Below are 22,994 nucleotides of genomic sequence, written 5' to 3'. Positions count from 1 at the left end.
CGGACGCACAGGCTCAGCGGCCATGGCTCACGGGCCCAGCCGCTCCGCGGCATGTGGGATCTTCCCGGACCGGGGCACGAACCTCTGTCCCCTGCATCGGCAGGTGGACTCTCAACCACTGTGCCACCAGGGAAGCCCCTGTTTAACTTTTTGAGGAATTTTTTTTCACAGCAGCTGCAGCATTGTGCATTCACATCAGCAAGTGTTCCAATTTCTCCATATCCTCTCCAACATTTGTTATTTTCCATTTTTTTAAATTACAGCCATACTAGTAGGTGTAAAATGGTATCATATTGTGTGTTGCCTTTTTTTTTGTTTTTTGCATTTCCCTAATAACTAAATATGATGAGCATCTTTTCATGTGCTTATTGGTCACTCGTGTATCTTTTTTGAAGAAATGTCTATTTACTTCCTTTGCCCTTTTAAAAATTAGGTTGTTTATCTTTTTGTTGTTGAATTATAGGAGTTCTTTATATATTCTGGATATTAAACCCTTATCAGATATATGATTTGCAAATATTTTCTCCCATTCTGTAGGTTGTCTGTTGATAGTGTCCTGTGTACACAGTTTTCATTTTAATGAAATGCTATTTATCTATTTTTTTCTTTTGTTGCTTGTGATTTTTGTGTCATATTTAAGAAACGATTGTGAAATCCAAGGTAATGAAGATTTTTCCCTGTTTTCTTCTAAGTGTTTTATAGTTTTAGCTCTTAAATTTAGATCCTTGATCCATTCTGAGTTAATTTTGTATACGTTATAGAGTAAGAGTCTGGCTTCATTTTTTTCCATGTAGCTATCCCATTTTCCCAGCACTATATGTTGAAGAGTCTATTCTTTCTCCATTGAATGGTCTTGGCCAGAATATTTTTAAATGCATACATAGTATTATAAAGGAAACCAGTTATATTGAAATATAGTTATCAAAATATGAAAATATCCAAAAATTATATTTAATGATTGTGGGTCTAATAACTACCATACTTTCTAAGTAATGATGAATATAAATGCTATTTTAAGGTATCTGCAGCAATTTTAATGTAATATGAAGATATTTGTGATTCTATTGGTGAAGAAGTCAAGCTCTGCTGATACTACTGTGGTTTGTTGTCAATGTTCATAACTGAAGGAAATGCTACATTTCAGTTAGGAGGTTAGTGAAAATAAAGATATAATTTTTCCTAAAGTCACATATCCCCATGAATTCTATCTAGAGACACCTTGATCATCCATGAACCTCAGGTTAAAAACCCTTTGTGACCTACATCATGATATTAACCCTAACTACTCAACCTGTCCTCACTCACACTCCAGTTTTATTAGTCCCTCTTGTTCCTTGATTTATCACTCATAATTGGCATGAGTTAGGTGACAAGTGAAGAAGGCCTCCACGAAGCCCTATTGCAGACCTTCCTCCCTCTGAGCCTTCTCCTTTGCCCATATCCTGCCATTTTCAAGTTGTGGTTTTGGATGTCACTCCCCTGTCCTATATCACAACTCTCATTTTTTCTGCTCCAGGATGGGTCAGAGGTCATATATCAAAGAGAGCATTTGGGGGCCACATTGGTTTTGTCTCTACAAAAGGATAATCTTTTCCTGACTTATACCTCATCATAAACAGGTACTACCAAAGAAATTTCAGCCTTATTCCCCTCCAGCTGCCCTATCCTCTGACCCACACTGCCTCCCATGGGTTTTTATAGCAGTGCTTATTCCCTACTTCTAAAACAAACGGTTATATCCACTTCTGAATTTTAACCTGAAAGGTAGCGCAGCACTGTGGTTAAGAGCAAGACTCAGAAGCCAGATTGCCTGGTTCTGAATCCCAGTTCTGCTGCTTTCCAACTGTGTGACCTTAGGTAAGCTATCCATGCCTACTGTGCTTCAGTAGCCTCATCTATAAAATGGGGATGATAAAAGCACCTACCTTATAAGGCAATTGTGAGGATTTAAAGAATATTTGTAAAGCACCTAGCAAATAGTAAAATAATAATAATAATCTTTTAATTTCATCTCTTCCTTTCTGCAGAAAACCTCATATCTTCCTTCATTTTCTCCCTTTAGTTACCCAACTGCAATACTCCGTCTCTTTAAAAAAATCTCCCCTGTGCTTTCACATCAACTCTTACATTCCTCACTTTTAAGATGCTTTAACTAGGATCCAGATTCATGGCGCAGTGCTTATAACTCTTCCACCACCAGCTTCAGTTTCTGTTCCTCTAACTCCTTCCTTGATCCCTGTCAGTCTTAGGTCCTCATTATTCCATGTCCATTTTATTTTTTTGCTATGTCAGAGAGCTTTGATGACTCTCCCTAGGGTCGCTGGTCTTCCAGGGTGGCACGTGGAGAGGAAGGGACACTGGACCAGATGCAGAAACAAATTGTCCGAATGCCATACTGTATTCTCCCCCATAGAGGGCCATAATTGGAGACAGCACACTCTCCACACCCAGGGATTCTCATAAAAATAGCAATGTGTTGTTCTTTCTAAACCTATGGTCTTGCTTCTGGCTCCTGAGCAGAATTCAACAGCTGTCGATAGGAACTGTGATGGTAATAGACTGGATAGAACACTGAACTAAAAATCACAAAATCTGGATTCTAGCCCCAGTTCTGCCCACACTTGTTACTGTGACCTTGGCAAAGACATTTACACTTCTTTGGCCTTAATCACCTTAGGGACTGTAATGCTCATAGTTGTTAGAGTCAAGCATATTGAAATTACTTCTTTTCTGAGCACACGTTTTAGCCTTGCATACACTGAAGTTATATTTGTTGCTACAGTCAAATCGCAATTGTTCAGAGATAGCTCATACCTGAAAAATCTCCATACTCTTTGTTTTCAGCCCATAATGAGATATAAATAGCAAAAAGCAATTTAAAACCGTATTAGCTTTACTAATGGATTAATTGATTAACAGATTGATTGATTGGTTTACAATGATTCTGCTGTTTTAGATGATCTAAAGGTTAAAGTAGGTTTTCTCAATCTCAGTACTGTTGACATTTCGGACCATGAAATCATTTCTTGTGGAGGGCTGTCCTGTGCATTGTATGATGTTTGGTAGCATCCCTGGCCTCTACCCACTAGATGCGAGTCGTGACAATCAGAAATGTCTCCAGACATTACCAGATGTCCCTTAGGGAAAAAAATTGCTTCTGGTCGTTATCCACTGGGTTAAAAGATAATAAGGCCTTATTTTATTCCCCTTTCTTTCCATGGCTAATGCCATAAGCACAAGACTCCATATTCTGTAAATTTCTGCGTGTTACAGGTCAAAGCCATGTAGAGTTTATGCTTGGTAAAAATTTTAGTATACAGGAATGATGTGAATGTGTTAATTCTCTGCCACCCACCAATAGCACATCTCAAAAAACTGTCCTTACCAAGAGAAAGCCATAACAGTCCATTTTTCTACTGGAAAATTTTGGTAGGTTGAATTCTTTTCAAACATTCTGTAAAGCCACAGGCCTGATTCGTATGCTGGACTTACAAGGCCTAGTTCTTGTCATATATATGACACTGGTTCTCAGTTGAAGGTGATACTGTCCCCCAGGGAACATTTAGCAGTGTCTGGAGACATTTTTCATTGTCACGACTAGGGGAGGGGATGCTACCGACATCTAATGGGTAGAGATCGGAGATGCTGCTAAACATCCTACAATGCACAGGACAGCCTCACAACAAAGACTTAATCCAGTCCAATATGTCCAAATATCAGTAGTGTTGAAAGAAACTCTGTTGTAGGGGAAGAAGAAGGTACTCACTATGCCTTTTCTTGGCCATGTGGGCTTTTTCTTTGGAGAACCTAATCAAGTCTCTGTTCTTTCTCACAGCTGCTCATGGCACAAGTTTCGAAGATGCATGCTTACAATCTTTCCCTTCCTGGAGTGGATGTGTTTTTATCGATTCAAGGATTGGCTTCTTGGAGACTTACTTGCTGGGATAAGTGTTGGCCTTGTGCAAGTCCCCCAAGGTAAGAAAGATACGAAGATTTTTCACCCACAGACAATACACCAGACCTGGTCACTTGCCCAGAGTAAACAAATTACTTGTGCTAGATGAATAGAAAAAAAATGTGAATTCCATTCACATCATTACCATTTGTTTCCTTACCTGCCAAATTTCTAACTCTTCTAGGGTAGTTCCAAAAGTCTCAGTTTAGTTTAGACCTCTGATACTTTCTAGAGTATTTGTAATGCCTGCTCATGGTCATTTTTTGCTCAACTAGTCATTTTATACTCACTCCAATAGATCTCACTTGGCATTGGTTTTACTTAAAAAGGTGAAGGATAGGAAACACAGCATGCTAGCTTCCCTTCAGCAAGTTACACACACAGCAGTTCAGGGGCTATTCTTTGGTCATACAAATGGCAGTTCAGATATAACACAACAAGATCACACAGATAGGTACGGGAGCTATCTGGGCTTTAGAAGCCTCATTTCCCAAATAGAAACCAACATCTCTTGTAATTCCCATAACTGATGCCTCCATGGGTCCCACAGTGACATGCCCAGTTACAAGAGTCATTGTGCTCTGAGAAGCTCAAAACTAAGGCTTCCCACAAGATATCAATCTTTAATTCATAGTCCCCTTGGTCCAGGTAGAATATACTAATCAGGCTCCTTTTACCATAACTAATGTTGGCTGGTAACACAGCTGACATACCACCATTATCAGGTTTCCAAAGAAACAAAGCTAGAAGGTTAACCCAAGATCAACTTTATCAGAGAAAGAGAAAGGATTTTGTGTTAATCCGTTACTCAGAGTAGTTCACAATTCCCTACATAGTCTTTAAACACCTCTGTTTCTCTATTCTTCTGGGGCAAACCAAGCAGTGTTGAAACTTGTGATTGTAAAGTACAAATGAAGCCAACCAAAGGGGCCAGTGGTAGCTGAAATCCAGCTCTGGCATAGGGCTGTTAGTTGGAGAAAAGGGATCCCTTTAAAATAATTAATTAATTATCATACAGTAAAATTTACTTCTTTCATACAGTTCTATTAATTTAAACACAGGTATAGGATTGTATAACCACGCCACAGTCAAGTTACATAACAGTTGCATCAGCCCCAAAACTCTCTTGTGCCATCACTTTTTAGTCACATCCTCCACTAACTTCTAACCCCCGGCAACCACAGATCTCTTCTCCATCACCATAGTTGTCTTTTCGAAAATGTCATGTAAATGGACTCATACAGTATGTAACTTCTGAAGGGTGGCTTCTTTATGCCTTTGAAATTAATGCAAATTGTTATGTGCATTGATAGTTTATTCCTTTTTATTGTAGAACAATATTCTATTATATGGCTATATCACAGTTTTTTGTCCATAATTCACTTATTGATGAACATTTTGTTTCCAGTTTTGGGCCATCACAGAGTTGCTGTGAACATTCATGCACAGGTTTTCGTTTGAAAATATTTTTCTTTTCTCTAAGGTAAATAACCCAGGAGTGATATTGTTGGTTATATGGGAAGTGTATGTTTAACTTTGTAAGAAACTGCCACACTGTTTTTCCAGAGTGGCTGTACCTACCATTTTACATTTCCACCAGCAATGTATGAGAATTCTAGTTCCTCCACACCCTTGTCAGCACTTGATATTGTCAGTATTTTTAAATTATTTTGAGTTAACTATAGATTCACATGAATTTGTAAGAAACCACAGAGAAGTCCCTTGTATCCCTTACCCACTTTCGTCAGTAGTAAATCTTGCAAAACTATAGATCAGTCTCACAATCAGGATGTTAACATTGATGCAGTCAAGATACAGAACATTTATACCACCACAAGGATCCCTCATATTGCCCTTTTATAGTCATCCCCACTTGCTCTCTGCCCCCATCCCCTCCTTAATCCCTAGCAATCACTCATCTTTTCTTCATTTCTATAATGTTATCATTTCAAGAAAGTTACATAAATGGAGTCATACAGTGTGTAACCATTTGGTATTGGCTTTTTTCACTCATCATAATTCTCTGGAGATTCATCTAGGTTGTTGTGTATATCAATAGTTTATTCCTTTTTATTTCTGAGTAGTATTCCATGGTATGGATATACCACAGTTTGCTTAAAATTTCACCCTTGAAAGACATCTGGATTGTTTGTAGTTTTGGGCTATTACAAATATAACTATTATGAACATCTGTATGTAGGTTAGTGAACATAGTCTTCATTTCTCTGGGATAAATTTCCAGGAGTGCAATTGTTGGATTGTATAGTAGTTGGCATGTTTAATTTTCTAAGAAACTGCAAAGCTATTTTCTAGAGTGGTTGTATCATTTTACATTCCTATTGTCAATGTATGAGTGATACCGTTGCTCTGCATCCTCACTACCATTTGGTGTAGTCACTAGTTTTTACTTTAGCCATTCTGATAGGTGTGTAGTGAGATCTCATTGTGGTTTCAGTTTGCATTTCCCTAACGGTTAATGATGTTTAATATCGTTTCATATACTAATTCTCCATCTATACATTTTAATGAAATGGCTCTTTTCTTTTGCTCATATCCTAACTGGACTGTTTGCATTTTTACTTTTGAGTTTTGAGAGTTATTTATATATTCTGGGTACTAGTCCTTTGTCTTTTGTGTTTGGCAAATATGTTCTCCCAGTCTGTAACTTTCCTTTTAATTCTCTTAACAGAGTATTTACAGAGCAAAATTACTAACTTTGATGAGGTCTACTTTTTGCTATCTGTTATTTTAGCCATTCTAAGGGATATGTAGTAGTATCTCATTGTGTTTTTAATTTGCATTTCCCTAATGGTTAATGAAGTTGAACATCTTTTCATGTTTTTATTTGCTGTCCTTTGATCCCCTTTGGCAAAGTGCCTGTTCAAGTTTTTTGCCCGTTTTTTAATTGGAATTTTTTTCTTATTGTTAATTTTTTTTTCTTTTTTTTTTTTTTTTGCAGTACGCAGGCCTCTCACTGCCGTGGCCTCTCCCGTTGCGGAGCACAGGCTTCGGGCGCACAGGCTCAGCGGCCATGGCTCACGAGCCCAGCCGCTCTGCGACATGTGGGATCTTCCCGGACTGGGGCACGAACCCGCGTGCCCTGCATCAGCAGGCGGACTCTCAACCACTGCGCCACCAGGGAAGCCCAGTCTTATTGTTAATTTTTGATAATTCTTTTTATATTCTGAGTACAAGTCCTTTGTCAGATATGTGATTTTCAAATATTTTCTCTCAGTCTGAAGCTTATCTCTTCATTCTCTTGACAGTATCTCTGGCAGAACAAAAGGTTTTAATTTTGATAAAGTCCAATTTATCAATATTTTTTTCCTTTTATGGATTGTACTTTTCTTATCATATATAAAAACTCTTCACTTAACCATCAGGTCACAAAGATTTTCTCCTATGTTTTCTTCTAAAAGTCTTACATTTTATGCTTTACTTTTAGAACTGATCCATTTTGAGTTAATCTTTATTTTATTTTATTTTTTTGAGTTAATCTTTAAATAAGTTGTGAAGTTTAGGTCAAGGTGTATTTTTTGCTGCATTTTTAAAGAAGACTATTCTCCAATGAATTGTTTTTGAACTTTTGTCAGAGATCAAACAGCCATATTTTTGTGGGACTATTTCTGGCCTCTATTCTCTTCCATTGATGTATATGTCTACCCCTTTCCCAATATCATGTGTCAATTATTGTATCTTTTTAGTGAGTCTTAAAATTGGGTAGTGTGATTCCTCCAGTTCTGTTCTTTTTCGAAATTGTTTTAACTATTCTTTCATACAAAGTTTAGAATCAGCTTGTCAATATCTACAAAAAATCATTCTGAGATTTTGATAGCCATTGATTAAATTCATAGGTTACTTTGAGGAGAATTGATATCTTATTATGTTGAGTTTCCACTCCATGATCACAATAAGTCTCTTCATTTATTTAGGTGTTGCTTTAATTTCTTTCATCAGCATTTGTAGTTTGCAGCATACAGATTCTGTATATATTTTGTTAGATTTATATCTAAGTATTTCATTTTGGAAGAGATATTGTATATGGTAATTAAAAACATTTTTGGTTTCTAGTTGTGCATTGTTTGCATATAGAAATACAATTGAATTTTGTGTGTTTACCTTGTATCCTGCAACTCACTTATTAGTTCTAAGAATCTTTTGTAGATTCCCTGGGACTCACTACATTGATAGTCATATCATCTGTGAGTAGAGACAGCTATGTTTTCTTCCTTCTAATATGAATGGCTTTTATAACTTTTTCTTGCTTATTGTACTAGCTAAGACTTTCAGTATATGTTAAATAAGAGTGGTGAGAATAGACATTTTTGCTTTGTTCCTGATCTCAGGGGAAAAGCATTCAATCGTTCAACATTAAGTATGATTTTAGCTGTAGGGTTTTTGTAGGTGCCCTTTATTAGGTGGAGAAAGTTTGTATCTTTTCTAGTTTGCTGAGAATTTTTATCATAAGTGAATGTTGTATTTTGTCAAAGTTTTCCCTTTAGACTGGATTACCTGAATTGATTTTAAAATATTGAACTAGCCCTGTATTCCCAGAATAAAGGAGTACCTTTTAAATTTTTCATGTGGCAGATACAAACCAAAATGATCCATTTGTATGTGTATATTCACTTCCAGGAAAGTATCAGAAAGTCTCTAGAGCATTCGTGTGGTGCTGAAATGAGAGACCTGAACTCTTGGCACTGATGCTTTGCCTGTGAGTCCTCTACTGACACCCACTTATCAAACATCCTTCGTTTATGGTCAAAGTTTGAGGACATTTCTTTGCTAAATTTCCAAGTCATCAGTATAATTTCGTACCAAAATAAGAATGACATTAGGATGTATAAGTATACCTAGCATCCAGCACAGTATTTGGCACATAGTAGGTACTCAAGATATTTGTTGAATAATGATTACATAACTGTGTGAATGAATGAATCCAAGCAACTCTGCTGACTGACTAAGGGAATGTGTGTTATTTTAAGTAGTGTGAATAATGAAATAATTTGTAGTGTAAATAATTCAAAAGTTTTACTTATATTTAAACAGGTAGGACCTAACGACTTAATAATTTTCTTCAGATGAAACAAAAATACTGCATGATGAAAACCTTATTAAAAAGGCGCTGGCTCTTCCTTACAGTAGAATCCCAATTTACAAATATGAAAGAAAATAGAAAATCACCATTAGTGAAAAACTACAGTAATACTTACTGGAGATAAAATCCACTAACAGAGGTTAAAATTAGTGGGTAAAAGTTTGCAATCTATGTAACAGGATTTGCATAGTTTCAAAGTATCTTCCTCAAGATATTTATCAACTACTCCACTAATTTACAGTAGAGAACCTGGGAGAAACTACCTTAAACAAGTGATCAATGCTATCACCACCAATAGTAAGACATATGGAGATCACGAATCTTGTGATATAATGCACTAAAAAGGACACAATACCATTTCTGTAGTATGCACATCAAAAATGTATAACCTTAGTATGATCATAAGGAACCTAAGCAACCCCAAACTGAGGGGCATTTGGCAAAATAGCTCATCTATTAATACTCTTCCAAAGTGTCAAAGTCAAGAAAGACAATTAAAGACTGAGGAACTATATCAGATTTTAGGACTAAGGAGAAATAACAACTAAATGGAGTAGGGAACTGTGGATAGAAACCTGGAACAGAAAAAGGAAATTAGGGGAAAAACTGTTGAAATTCAAGTAAAGTATTTAGTTAAATTTCTAATGTTAATTTCCTGATCCCAATAATTATACTATGATTATGTACAATGTTAACATTAGAGGAATCTAGGTAAGGTATATATGGAAATGCTCTATTATTTTTGTAGCTTTTCTGTAAGTCTAAAATTAGTTCAAAATTTAAAAATTTTTTAAGGTTTTTGGGAAGTCTGGAGACTTGGTTTCTCTCTGTTTCTCCATGGCCTAAGCTTAACTGAGACTTAGACCACTTAGTTCTCGGGCCGTTACCAAGTAATTCTCTTACCTTCCCTGCATTGGTGAATTATTTGAAACCCTACATTTCAAAGGACTTTCTCCTCACGCTACATGTTGCTTATCAAGAGTAAATAGGGCTATTCAGGGACTTCCCTCGTGGCGCAGTGGTTACGAATCTGCCTGCCAATGCAGGGGACACGGGTTTGAGCCCTGGTCCGAGAAGATCCCACATGATGTGGAGCAACTAAGCACGTGTGCCACAACTACTGAGCATGCACTCCAGAGCTCGCGAGCCACAACTACTGAGCCCACATGCCACAACTACTGAAGCCCGTGCGCCTAGAGCCTGTGCTCTGCAACAAGAGAAGCCACTGCAATGAGAAGCCCATGCACCACAACGAAGAGTAGTCCCTGCTCACCACAACTAGAGAAAGCCTGCGTGAAGCAACAAAGACCCAATGCAGCCAAAAATAAAAAGAGTAAATAGGGCTATTCGATATTATACTGGAATTCACAGGCAGTGTATTAAAGCAAGGGAAAAAAATATAAGGGTAAAGAATTGCAAAGCAAGAAATAAAACTTCATTCATAGATTTTTTTTTTTTTTTTTTTTTGCGGTATGCGGACCTCTCACTGCTGTGGCCTCTCCCCTTGCGGAGCACAGGCTCCGGACGCGCAGGCTCAGTGCCCATGGCTCACAGGCCCAGCCACTCCACGGCATGTGGGTTCCTCCCGGACTGGGGCACGAACCCGTGTCCCCTGCATCGGCAGGCGGACTCTCAACCACTGCACCACCACGGAAGCCCATAGAGATGTATTTTTTAATGTAGAAAATTCAAAAGAATCTACAGATAAATTAATAGAATTAATAAGATTTTATCAAAGTTGCTGGATATAAGATGAGTACATAAAAATCAATTACATTCCTTTATACCTGCAGGAAACAGAAAGTGAAAAAAAATTTTAAAGACCATTTACCAAAGCATAGTAAATATGAAGTAAGTTGTAATGAAACTAAGAAATGATGTGCAAGACCTCTATAGAGAAAATATGCAACTTTATTGAGAAATATTAATAAGGACCTAAATTAATTGAAAGATAGCATTTTCCCAGAATAGGCAAATTATTTTGAAGAGCAACATGGGAGGATTTGCTTCTCCAGCTATCAAGACTGAATGTAAACTTATAATGTTTAAAATAATGTCCATCAAAAGTAGAAAGAATAAATAAGCATTCATATATACATATATCGGAATACACAGAAGGAAAATGAGCACTCTCAAGCAACTCACAGCAACATGGAAGATGTTATATACATAATAATAAGAAAAATAAGCAGAAATAAAAATTGTGTACAGTGTAATTCCATTAATATACAGTTCAAAAGTGGACAAACTAAACTACACTGTTGAGGGATATGTATACCAGTGGTAAAACTATAAAGAAAAGCAAAGAAATTATTATCACAGAAGTCAAAATAATGAATACCTCTGTGGGGAGGGATGGAGTTGTGATTAAAGATCTGGGTGGGGATAACATGGGTGTTTGTTTTATAAATATTTATTAAGCTCAACATCTATTTTAATGAACTTTCTATTTATATATTTCACAATAAAAATGGGGATTGCTAAATTTATTACAAAACTATTACTAGACTAATTACTAAAAAAAGTAATTAAACAGTGTGATGGACTTCCCTGGTGGTGCAGTGGTTAAGAATCCTCCTGCCAATGTAGGGGACACGGGTTCGAGCCCTGGTCCGGGAAGATCCCACATGCCACGGAGAAGCTAAGCCCGTGCGCCACAACTACTGAGCCTGCACTCTAGAGCCCGTGAGTCACAACTACTGAGCCCGCGTGCCACGACTACTGAAGGCTGCGTGCCTAGAGCCTGTGCTTTGCAACAAGAGAAAGCCACCGCAATGAGAAGTCCGCGCAGCGCAACAGAGTAGCCCCCACGAGCCACAGCTAGAGAAAGACTGCATGCTGCAATGAAGACCCAACACAGACAAAAATAAATAAATAAATAAATTTATATAAAAACAAAACAAACAAAACAGTGTGGTATTGCAGACTTAGACAATTAGGCCAGTGGAACAGAAAAGGGTCACACATTTATATGTTGCATGGTTTGTATCAGATGTGTCACTATAGAAACAGACTTTTAAAAAATGATGTGAAACAATTGAATACTTATATGAAAAAAATCAACTTGTAGACCTCTACCTCACAGCATACACAAAAATCTATTCCTTTTAGATTAAAGACCCAAATATGAAAGATAAAACTATAAAGATGTTTTTGGAATAATATAGGAGAATATCTTCATGGTCGTGAGGTAGAAAATGTTTCTTAAACAAGACACAAAAAGCACTAGCCTAAAAAGAAATGACTGTTAAGTTGAATTAAATAAAAATTAAGAACTTCTGTTTATTCAAAGACATGATGAAGGTTGAAAAGCAAACCATGGAATACCCAACAAAGGACTTATATCTATAATATATATATTCCTACATATGTGTAAGGAACTGCTAAGTAAAACTGATCAACATTATTGGTAATCAATGAAGTAGAAGTGGAAATTAACTAACTCATACACACTAAAATAAAAATTCTGACAGTATCATGTGCTAATACAGTTGTAGATAATGGGAATTGTCATACAGTGTTGGTGGGAATGTAAATTGTACAACCATTTGGAAAACAGTTTGGCATATTCTGGTAAATGCCCCAGCAGTTATGCTTCAGGGTATATCATCTTGAGGAATTTATACATCTGTGCACCTGGAATCATGTACAAGAATATTCATAGCAGTATTGTTCATGATGGCCCCCAAACTGGAAACAAAGACAGGAGACTATGTAAGCCTGGAGACAAAGAGAATGGGGAGATGGCTGCCTGGACCCTGATGGCTTTTTAGTTCTGTTTCCAGTCTCTGATGAGGCCCAACTGACCTTTGTCCTCTTTTAATAAATTTCCTATTTTGGGAATTCCTTGGTGGTCCAGTGGTTAGGACTCAGTGCTTTCACTGCCAGGGCCCAGGGTCAAGCCTGGGTTGAGGAACTAAGATCCCACAAGCTGGGCAGTGCAGTCAAAAAAAATTCTTCTCTTTTGCTCAAGCTGATTTGAGCAGGTTTTCTGTTACTTGCAGTCAACTGAGGCTTGCTTAGGGAAAATATGTGGAAGGGGAACCTATAAATTACAAAAGAATCAAGAGACATATCTACTAATGTGAGGACCTAATTTGATATAAACACAAAGATTGTGAAAGAAAGCACAACAACAACATCAACAAAACAAAACACAACATATGACAGCAAATAACTTTTTTAAAAGATCACCCCCAAACCCACCATACCTCTGGTTCAAGGTCTCTCATGAGGTGGCAGTCAAGTTGTCAGTTAAGGCTCTACTGAGGCTGGAGGATCAGCTTCCAGGCTCACCCGTGTTTGCTGGCAGGCCTGGGTTTCTCGCCATGTGGGCCTCTACATGGGCTGCTTGAGTGTCCTCACAACACGGCTGCTGGTAGGACCGTGTGTGGGGCCCAGTGCAAGGTGAAAATGCAGAGTCCCTAGTTCAGAAGTTATCCAGAATTTCAAGATGGTCAGAGTAGAGCATTAAGCCAAGTGTGGAAGCTTTCTAAGCCCAGGGCACTGTGTGATTGCATAGGTCACACACCCTTGAAGTCAACTCTGGCAGCTGATGACCTGAATGAAAGGAAGAGCCAGAGAGCAAACAAGACAGGAGCCACAGTCTTGCAACCTAACCTCAAAAGTGACATCATTTTTGTTGTAGCCTATTTATTAGAAGTAAGTTATTTCATGCTTTAGGGGTGGAGCTCAAAATAGGGCATGAATACCAATTAGCCATTGTAGATCATCTTAGAGGTGGTCTACCAGTATAACCATGTATGAGAAATCAGGGAAATTTGAACATTGACTGGATATTTGATGATGTTAAAGAACCATTAATAATTTCTTAGGTGTGATGATGGTATTGTACTCAAAAGAGGGTGTTTTTTAAAAAGATATATACTGAAAATATCTACAGATGAAATGATTTAGTGTTTTGGATTTGCCTCAAAATAATATGGGATGGGAGTGGAATGGGGGCATTGATGAAACAAGATTGGCCATGAGTTGACCATTGTTGAAGTGGGTGATCGGTACTTGGGGGTTCATTATACTCTATTTTTCAATAAGTTTAAACTTTTATATTAAAAAAAGCCTTGCTCGTTTAAGGCAATAAATTGGCTCACCGGATTCATAACTGATTTCTGATGAGCACACTGGTATGATGTAAATTGAAGAGAGTCCCTCAGGGCAGGAGATGTGGACTTGAGACGTCAAAGGATGACACCATGAATGTTAATCCATTTGCCTCAAAATTTCCAAATTCTCATGGTGCTTCTTAGAAAAGAAAGTAAGTATTGAAGAAGGAGCTGAAGGAAGAGACTGGAGTGGTTGGCATATGGAAGAGAGACAACACATACCAACTTGGAGTCACGTCAATTAAGTGTGACAATCCTTACCTGTTCTCCAGCTTTTTCTCCAGCCCTGGAGGATTCCTAGGACCTTCTTGTACTAGACTGGGGGTAAGAATGGGGCTCTTCTGAGCTGTTGGAATTAAAGGTCTTATTGCTGTGATGTTTGCTTTCCATGATTTGCATGAAGGCCTCACAGTGAAAGGTGTTTAAGCCTATGATTTAGAATTGATGTGTAAGAGCTTGTGATAAAATAGGAAGAGAAGGGCTTCCCTGGTGGCGCAGTGGTTGAGAGTCCGCCTGCCGATGCAGGGGACGCAGGTTCGTGCCCCGGTCCGGGAAGATCCCACATGCCGTGGAGCAGCTGGGCCCCTGAGCCATAGCCTCTGAGCCTGCGCGTCCGGAGCCTGTGCTCCGCAACGGGAGAGGCCACAGCAGTGAGACGCCCGTGTACAGCAAAAAAAAAAAAAAATAGGAAGAGAAGTTAGAAATCAAAGGAGATAATAAAAAGTACTAATTAAGGGCTGTATGCCAAGGGATTCTGTTACCATAGTCAGCTGTATACATGGGTCATTTTTATTTTAAATATTCTTTACAGCTTTTATTTCAGGTGACTTTTAAAAGCCAGGCTACCTTTGCTTACTTAAAGTATCTTGCTTTTCAGGCCTGACGTTTGGTTTGCTGGCAAGGCAATTGGTTCCTCCTCTCAATGTCTCTTATGCAGCTTTCTGTGCTTCAATAATTTATGGAATTTTGGGATCATGTCATCAAATGTCCATTGGTGAGTTCAGTGCCGGAACCACAGGAGGTGGATGAAGTCTCCATCTCAGTCATTTACTTATTGCTAAGGAACCCAAGCTAAAGCTATGTTTAAGGTAGAAAGAAAGGAGGCAGAAGATGGATATTCTATCCATAGCATTAGTGTTCAGATTTTAGAAATTAAACATTTCTTTTGTGATATTATTAATGTCACCACCAGACAAACAGGCCAGCAAGCTATTAAAGGAATTATAGGACAAGAGGTACTTTTCTTGGTGAAATTACCACATGTTGGAATCTGACTATCCTCAACCTGGAAGATCCAGAAATGATTTTGCCCAAACTCCTAGAGTGGATCCACTTTTCAGCTATACCCCAATAACCAAAATCTGTGGACCTGATTTATAATAATCATGTCAGGGCTTCCTTGGTGGCACAGTGGTTAGGAATCCGCCTGCTGCCGGAGACACGGGTTCGAGCCCTGGTCCGGGAAGATCCCACATGCCGCAGAGCAACTAAGCCCGTGTGCCACAACTACCGAGCCTGCACTCTACAGCCCGCGAGCCACAACTACTGAGCCTGTGTGCCACAACTACTGAAGCCCACGCGCCTAGAGCCTGTGCTCCGCAACACGAGAAACCACCGCAATGAGAAGCCTGTGCATCGCAGCAAAGAGTAGCCGTTGCTCACCGCAACTAGAGAAAGCCTGCGTGCAGCCACGAAGCCCCAATGTAGCCAAAAATAAATAAATAAATAAATAAATTTTATATAAAAAAATAATAATAACAATAATCATGTCAGATTATTAATTTACATTGAGAAAATGCTGTCATAGTAATCAAAGCACTCAAACCCACAGGATAAGCACTTTTCTTCCCTGAGTCAAAAGTCCATCTACTAATTTATAATTGGAAATGACTGTTACAGAGACCAGACTAGCTGAAGTTCGTATAATTAGCACAATTACTTCCCCTAGGTGAACCCATACAGAAATCAAATCACAAAATGCCCTGAGAGTCTCAGAAGGGCATTGCCAACATTCACTCAGTAAAGTGCCTTTTTCTGAGCTTCCACACTGTATAACTGACCAAGCAACCAACACTGACCATTCTGACTGTCACAGTTTTTCTCCAGGTGTGTTTGTATATTCAGTCCAGTTGCCATCCCATTCTGTTGAGTGCTCCTTTGCCTTTTTTAAGGACAATATTCCGTATCTTTCCTAAAATCTATTATGTGTTGATTTTACATTTGAACACTAAGAGAACTATTTTATTCCCATTTTTCCAAGTTCCCAGAGCACATTACAATCATTTCCAAATACTGGTAACAAGGGCTACTAGAGTTTTGTTTCTGTTAGGTACTTTAAAGGTAAGATTTGCCTTTGCCTCCCTTATGCTGATAGTAGAAGTAAATGAAATTATATTTGAAATAGGTTTAGCTCCATGTCATTTTGCACCTATTAAATCCTTCATAAGTGTTAGGTATTATTTTTCTTCTTATTATTATTGTTTAGCTTTGTTTTCTGATCCTTTCACCACCATCTCATGTTTTACCGTTTCTAAGAACAGGCACAGTGGCTGAGCCTGATATACATTTCTAGTCAGTTTCTCTTTAATCCTACTCCATATGCCCATGATGCAAAGAGGTTAATACCTAGACCACCAAGATCTAAAACTTGTGAGTTCGTTACAGTACATGGACCCAGAGTTCCTTTCCCTGCTCTTTCTTATTTCTTGGTGGCCACTTTCAAATAAGAAAATTTTGTCAGATCAAGGGCAAAACATCAGACCATGCCTTGCTTTTGTCAATATCTGTCAGTTTACCTGGACTTAAAACCTCACTTTCTGCCTGAACATTTTCTTTCATAGGTACATTCTTCCTTGTGAGTGCTCTGACAATCAATGTCCTGAGGACGTACCCATTCAACAGTGGCCACCTAATACTGGGAACTTTCATCAAGGATGACTTTTCTAACCTCTCCTTCTTTGAGAACTATAACAAATCCTTGAGTGTGATGGCATCCACAACGTTGCTGACTGGGATTATTCAGGTAGGACCTGAGTCTATGAACCCCTGAAGAAGCAATAAATAAATAAAGGGTCTGCACGTGGACCCCTTCCTTTAATTGCTCCTGTTACCCATTGTGATATATCTGGAACTTAAGTGATTTAAGTTTTCAAAAACTTATGGGTCTTGTGGATAGGCTGTCTCCTCAGTAACAAAACTTCTCCCTCCTCTGAAACTACCACATTGGTTTAGGATGAGATACTCAATATTCTCATCAGTCCCTGATACTCTAAGACTAAAGAAGTGTCCCAGGGACTGTGGCCTAGAGTTCTACTCATGATTTCACGTTTTAAAAAATTTCTTTCTATCCTTTCAACAAGAATAGCATTCATGGGATCACATACTATATTTTTGGTTAGTGAGCATTAGAGTCAGACCTGAAATCCTTTTTCTGCAATGACGGGACTCAGCTAATGGGCAATATCAATGACGTATTAAAATATCAAACCTTATTTTGGGCTTATTTTTAATTTCTTCTGTGAGTCTACCATCTGAAATGTCACCCACTGAACTAAAGTCACATATTTCAGTTTTATTTCTCTTTCTTCTCAGCTAACCTGCTCTATAGCTAATTTTCACCGATTTCCCCTGGGGCCATCTTTTATTAGGCAAGGACTTATTGGAAGCCTACAAAGGCAGACTATTATGGTAGGCTGACCCCAGCCCTGACACTTACCAGCTATGTGACTTACTTAAGTTATCTTACCTTCGTGGGCCTCAGTTTCTTCATGTTTAAAATGGGAAAAATAATATTTGTATTGCAGAGTTCTTGTGAGGATTAAGTGAGAAAATGCATGCAAAGCATTCAGCCCAGAGCCTGTCACATAGTAAGCATTAATAAATTATAATTACCAAGTATAGAGAAATGAAATTGGTACTTTAATAGAGACCAAAAATTTTTTTTGAAAAGATATAATACCAGGCGTCCCTGATAGCGCAGTGATTGAGAGGCCGCCGGCCAATGCAGGGGACATGGGTTCAAGCCCTGGTCTGGGAAGATCCCACATGCCGCGGAGCAGCTAGGCTCGTGTGCCATAGCTGCTAAGCCTGTGCTCTGGATCCTGTGAGCCACAACTACTGAGACCACGTGCCACAACTACGGAAGCCCACGTGCCCAGATCCCGTGCTCTGCAACAAGAGAAGCCACTGCAATGAGAAGCCCGTGCACCACAACGAAGAGTAGCCCCTGCTTGCTGCAACTAGAGAAAGCCCGCAAGCAGCAACGAAGACCCAGTGCAGCCAAAAATAAATAAATAAATTTATTAAAAAAAATAAAAGTAAAAAGATATAATACCTGTGTTTAAAATATTCAATCTTGTAGGAGAAGACAAAATAACAGTCAGTAAGTCAGCAACCTATTAATTATCTAAGTGGCCTTGGCAAGTTCTTTCCCCTTGTTTGAGTGTCATTTTTTTTCATGTAATAAAGGAGGAGATATTCCATTTACAGGAAGATGGAATATATGTACTTTTGCCTATTCCTCCTGCTAAGAAAACTAAAAACCTTGGAAAATTATATACAAAACAAACATAAAATGACTCTGGAAGGTGAAGAGAAGAAGACAAACTGGCTCAGACCCAAGGAACAACACAGTGGTGAGCTCCCTGGGTTTTCTTCTTTGCCTCATATATCTCAGACTTGGTGCTGAAGAAGCCAGAAACCCAAAATGCCAACACGGGCAGACCAAAAAAAAGCCCCAACAGAAGTCTTCTCTTTATAGCCACAGGACCAGGAAAGACTAGCAAGACTGAAAACTTTTACCCAATAACTGCTCTACTCCAGACAAACACCAAAAAAAAAAAAAAAAAAACCAACCTGTGGTGTCATCCCCACTCATGCCAGCAAAGGCCAAGCAGGGAGCCCAGACTTCCACACTCACCCAGCTGTAATGAGGTAGCCACCTGGGGTATTGTCAGAGAAGGCCAAATAGGGAGTCAAGACTTTCATCTCCACGGGGCAGTAATGAGACACCCTTCCTACTCCTTGCTGGGGTGTGTCAGAGAAAGTCTAGTGAAGGGTCAGGTCGTTCACCCAACACAGCATTAATGATGACAACCCCATCTTCAGCAGTGTCAATGGAGGTGATGTAGGGAGAAATAAAGGCATTTCTGTCTCTCCCAGCCAGGATGGGAGGCCTAGTGGGGAGCCAGAACTTCCATCCCTTCCCAGCAAAAATGAAGAGTCCCTATTGCCTCAAGTGTCAGTGGATTTTGAGAGGAGAACCTGAACTTCTGCCTTACCAGGCAGTAACAAGGTGGCACCTTCCCCTTCCCCTGCCAGCACTTTATCAAAATAAGCTGGCTAAAACAGAAGGTTTAAATAAGATCCAGAGTCTTATAGCATAGTACACAAAATGTCAACAATTAAACTGAAAATAACTTGTCATATCAAGAACTGAGAACATTCCAACTTAAATGAAGAAAGACAAGAAAAAGATGCCAGCACTGAGATGATAGAGATATCAGGATTATCTGGGATAAATTATAAAGCAGCCATCCTAAAAACGCTTCAGCAACCAATTATGAACATGCTTGAAACAAGTGAAAAAATAGAAAGTCTTAAAAAGTAAATAGAAGATGTAAAGAAGAATCAAATGAAAATTTTGGAGCTGAAAAATACAGTAACCAAAATTAAAAATTCAAAGGATGGGCTCAACAGCAAAATGGAGGAGACAGAGGAAAAAATCAATGAACTTGAAGACAGAACAATAGAAATTACCCAGTCCGAGCAACAGAGAGAAAATAGATGGAAAAAAAAAATTAACAGAGCCTCAGGGACAAATGGGACTATTAAAAAAGCTCTAAAATTTGTGTCATAAGCATCCCAGAAAGGGAGGAGAAAAAAGATGGGGCTGAATTATTTGAAGAAATAATAGCTGAAAACTCCCCAAATTTCACAAAAAATATAATCCTACTGATTTAAGAAGCTTGAAAAAACCCAAAGAAGATAAATCCATAGAAATCCACATCAAGACAAATCATGTTTTGTTTTGTTTTTTTAATTTTTGGCTGCATTGGGTCTTTGTTGCCGTGCTCAGGCTTTCTCTAGTTGTGGCGAGTGGGGCCCATTCTTCATTGTGGTACACAGGCTTCTCGTTGCGGTGGCTTCTCTTGTTGCGGAGCATGAACTCTAGGCATGTGGGCTTCAGTAGTTGCGATGTGTGGGCTCAGCAGTTGTGCCACATGGGCTCAATAGTTGTGGCTTGCGAGCTCTAGAGTGCAGGCTCAGTAGTTGTGGTGCATGGGCTCAGTTCCTCCGTGGCATGTGGGATCTTCTCTGACCAGGGCTTCAACCCATGTCCCCTGCATTGGCAGGCAGATTCTTAACCACTGCACCACCAGGGAAGTCCCCATAGTCAACTTCTGAAAACTAAAAACAATGAAAAAAAAATCTTGAAAGCAGTGAGAGAAACACTTCACTACAGGAGGAAAATAATTTAAATGATAGCAGATTTCTTGTTAGAAACCATGGAGACCAGAAGGAAATTGCACAATATTTTTTGTTTGCTGAAAGAACTGTCAATCCAAAATCATAGCCTCAGTGAAAATATCCTTCAAGAATGAAGAAGAGGGATTTCCCTGGTGGTGCAGTGGTTAAGAATCCACCTGCCAATACAGGCGACACAGGTTCGAGCCCTGGTCTGGGAAGATCCCACATGCTGCAGAGCTACTAAGCCCATGCATCACAACTACTGAGCCTGCGCTCTAGAGCCTGCGAGCCACAACTACTGAGCCCACATGCCACAACTACTGAAGCCTGCATGTCTAGAGGCCATGCTCCACAACAAAGAGAAGCCACCGCAATGAGAAGCCCACATACTGCAACAAAGAGTAGCCCCCGCTCGCCACAACTAGAGAAAGCCCACATGCAGCAATGAAGACCCAACACAGCCAAAAATAAATAAATTAATTTAAAAAAAAAGAATGAAGGAGATACCAAGACGTTCTCAGAAGAAGCAAAACTAAGAGAATTTGTCACCAGCAAGACCTACCCTAAAAGAATGGCTAATGGAAGTTCTCTAAACAGAAAGGAAATGATAAAAGAAGGCATCTTGGAACATCAAGAAGGAAGAAAGAACAATGGAAAAGGAAAAATATGGATAAATATGGTAGTTTTCCTTGCTTGTTGGGTTTTCTAAATTATGTTCAATGGTTGAAACAAAATTATAACACTGTCTGATGTGGTTCAAAATGAATATGGAAGAAATATTTAAAACAATTCTTTTATAAAAAACATAAAGGGAGGTAAAGTTTCTATAATTTGCTCAAACTGGTAAAATGTTTACACCGGTAGACTGTGATAAGTTATGCATATATAATGTAATACCTAGGACAACCACTTAAAATCTATACAAAGAGATACACTCAAAAACACTATAGATAAATCAAAATGAAATTCAAAAAATGTTCAAGTAACCAATGAAATCAGGAAAAATAAAGAGTTGAAAAACAGAGAAAACAAACAGGAAAATGGCAGACTTAAGCCCTAACGTATTGACATTTACATTAAAGTTAGAGACTGACATATTTAGAAATATGCTGTTTACAAGAAACATCAAGTATAATAATATAGACAGCTTGAAAGTAAAAAAATGGAAAGATAGATCATGCAAATATTAATCAAAGGAAACAGGATTGACTATATTAATATCAGATAAAGTAAACTTCAGAGCCAAGAAAATTACCAGAGGTAGAGAGGGACATTATATAATGATAAAAGTATCAGTCTACCAAGAAGACATAGCAATCCTACAAAGGTATGCACCAAACAACAGAGCTACAAAATATGTGAAGCAAAAACTGATATAACTGGAAAGGAGAAATAGACAAATCCACAATTACAGTTGGAGACTTCAACACCCCTCGCTCAACTATTAATTGGACAACTAGACAGAAAATCAGCAAGCATATAATAAAATTCAAAATATCAACAACACCAATAGGATTTGAGACATTTACAGAATACTCCCACCAATAACAGCAGAATACACATTCTTTTCAACAACCCATGGAACATACAGCAAGATAGACTGTATCCTGAGCTATAAAACAAACCTCAATAAATTTAAAAGAATTGAAATCAAACAGTATGTTCTCTGACCACAGTGGAATCAAACTAGAACTCAATAACAAAAAGTTAACAGGGAAGTCTCCAAATATCTGGATACTACTAAACAGCATACTTCTAAATAATCCATAAGTCAGGTAGGAAATCTCAAGGGAAGTTTTTAAAAAATACATTGATGTAGGGACTTCCCTGGTGGCGCAGTGGGTAAGAATCTGCCCGCCATTGCAGGGGACACGGGTTCAATCCCTGGTCCAGAAAGATCACACATGCCGCGGAGCAACTAAGCCAGTGTGCCACAACTACTGAGCCTGTGCTCAAGGGCTGGCGAGCCACAGCTACTGAGCCCACGTGCTGCAACTACTGAAGCCCACGCGCCTAGAACCCATGCTCCATAACAAGAAAAGCCACCACAATGAGAAGCCCGTGCACCACAATGAAGAATAGCCCTCACTTGCCACAACTAGAGAAAGCCTGCATGCAGCAACAAAGACCCAAAACAGCCAAAAATAAATAAACTTAAATCTTAAAAAAAAAATACCTTGAAGTAAATGAAAATAAAACATACCAAAATTTTTGGAACACAGCTAAAGCAGTGCTGAAAAGGAAATTTATAGCACTAAAATGCATACAGTAGAATAAAGAAAATGTCTCAAATTAATAATAAAAGCTCCCTTTTCAAAACCTAGAAAAATAAGAGCAAATTAAACCAAAA

General features: G+C 38.6%; 1 protein-coding gene across 1 annotated transcript in view; it reads left to right on the top strand.

Moving 5' to 3' along the window:
- The window catches only part of SLC26A8 (solute carrier family 26 member 8), a 72,778-nt gene that overhangs the window by 7,943 nt on the left and 41,841 nt on the right, over positions 1 to 22,994 (top strand). The window contains exons 3-5 of the mRNA XM_032650209.1: positions 3,836 to 3,975; positions 15,054 to 15,170; positions 17,017 to 17,198. Coding sequence (XP_032506100.1) covers positions 3,836 to 3,975; positions 15,054 to 15,170; positions 17,017 to 17,198 — 439 coding nt within the window. The remainder of the gene's footprint in view (positions 1 to 3,835; positions 3,976 to 15,053; positions 15,171 to 17,016; positions 17,199 to 22,994) is intronic.

Source organism: Phocoena sinus, chromosome 11 (genome assembly GCF_008692025.1).
Source record: "Phocoena sinus isolate mPhoSin1 chromosome 11, mPhoSin1.pri, whole genome shotgun sequence".
Lineage (NCBI taxonomy): Eukaryota > Metazoa > Chordata > Mammalia > Artiodactyla > Phocoenidae > Phocoena > Phocoena sinus.
Note: the sequence above shows the minus strand (reverse complement) of the source record. Positions and strands in the feature narration are given on the sequence as shown.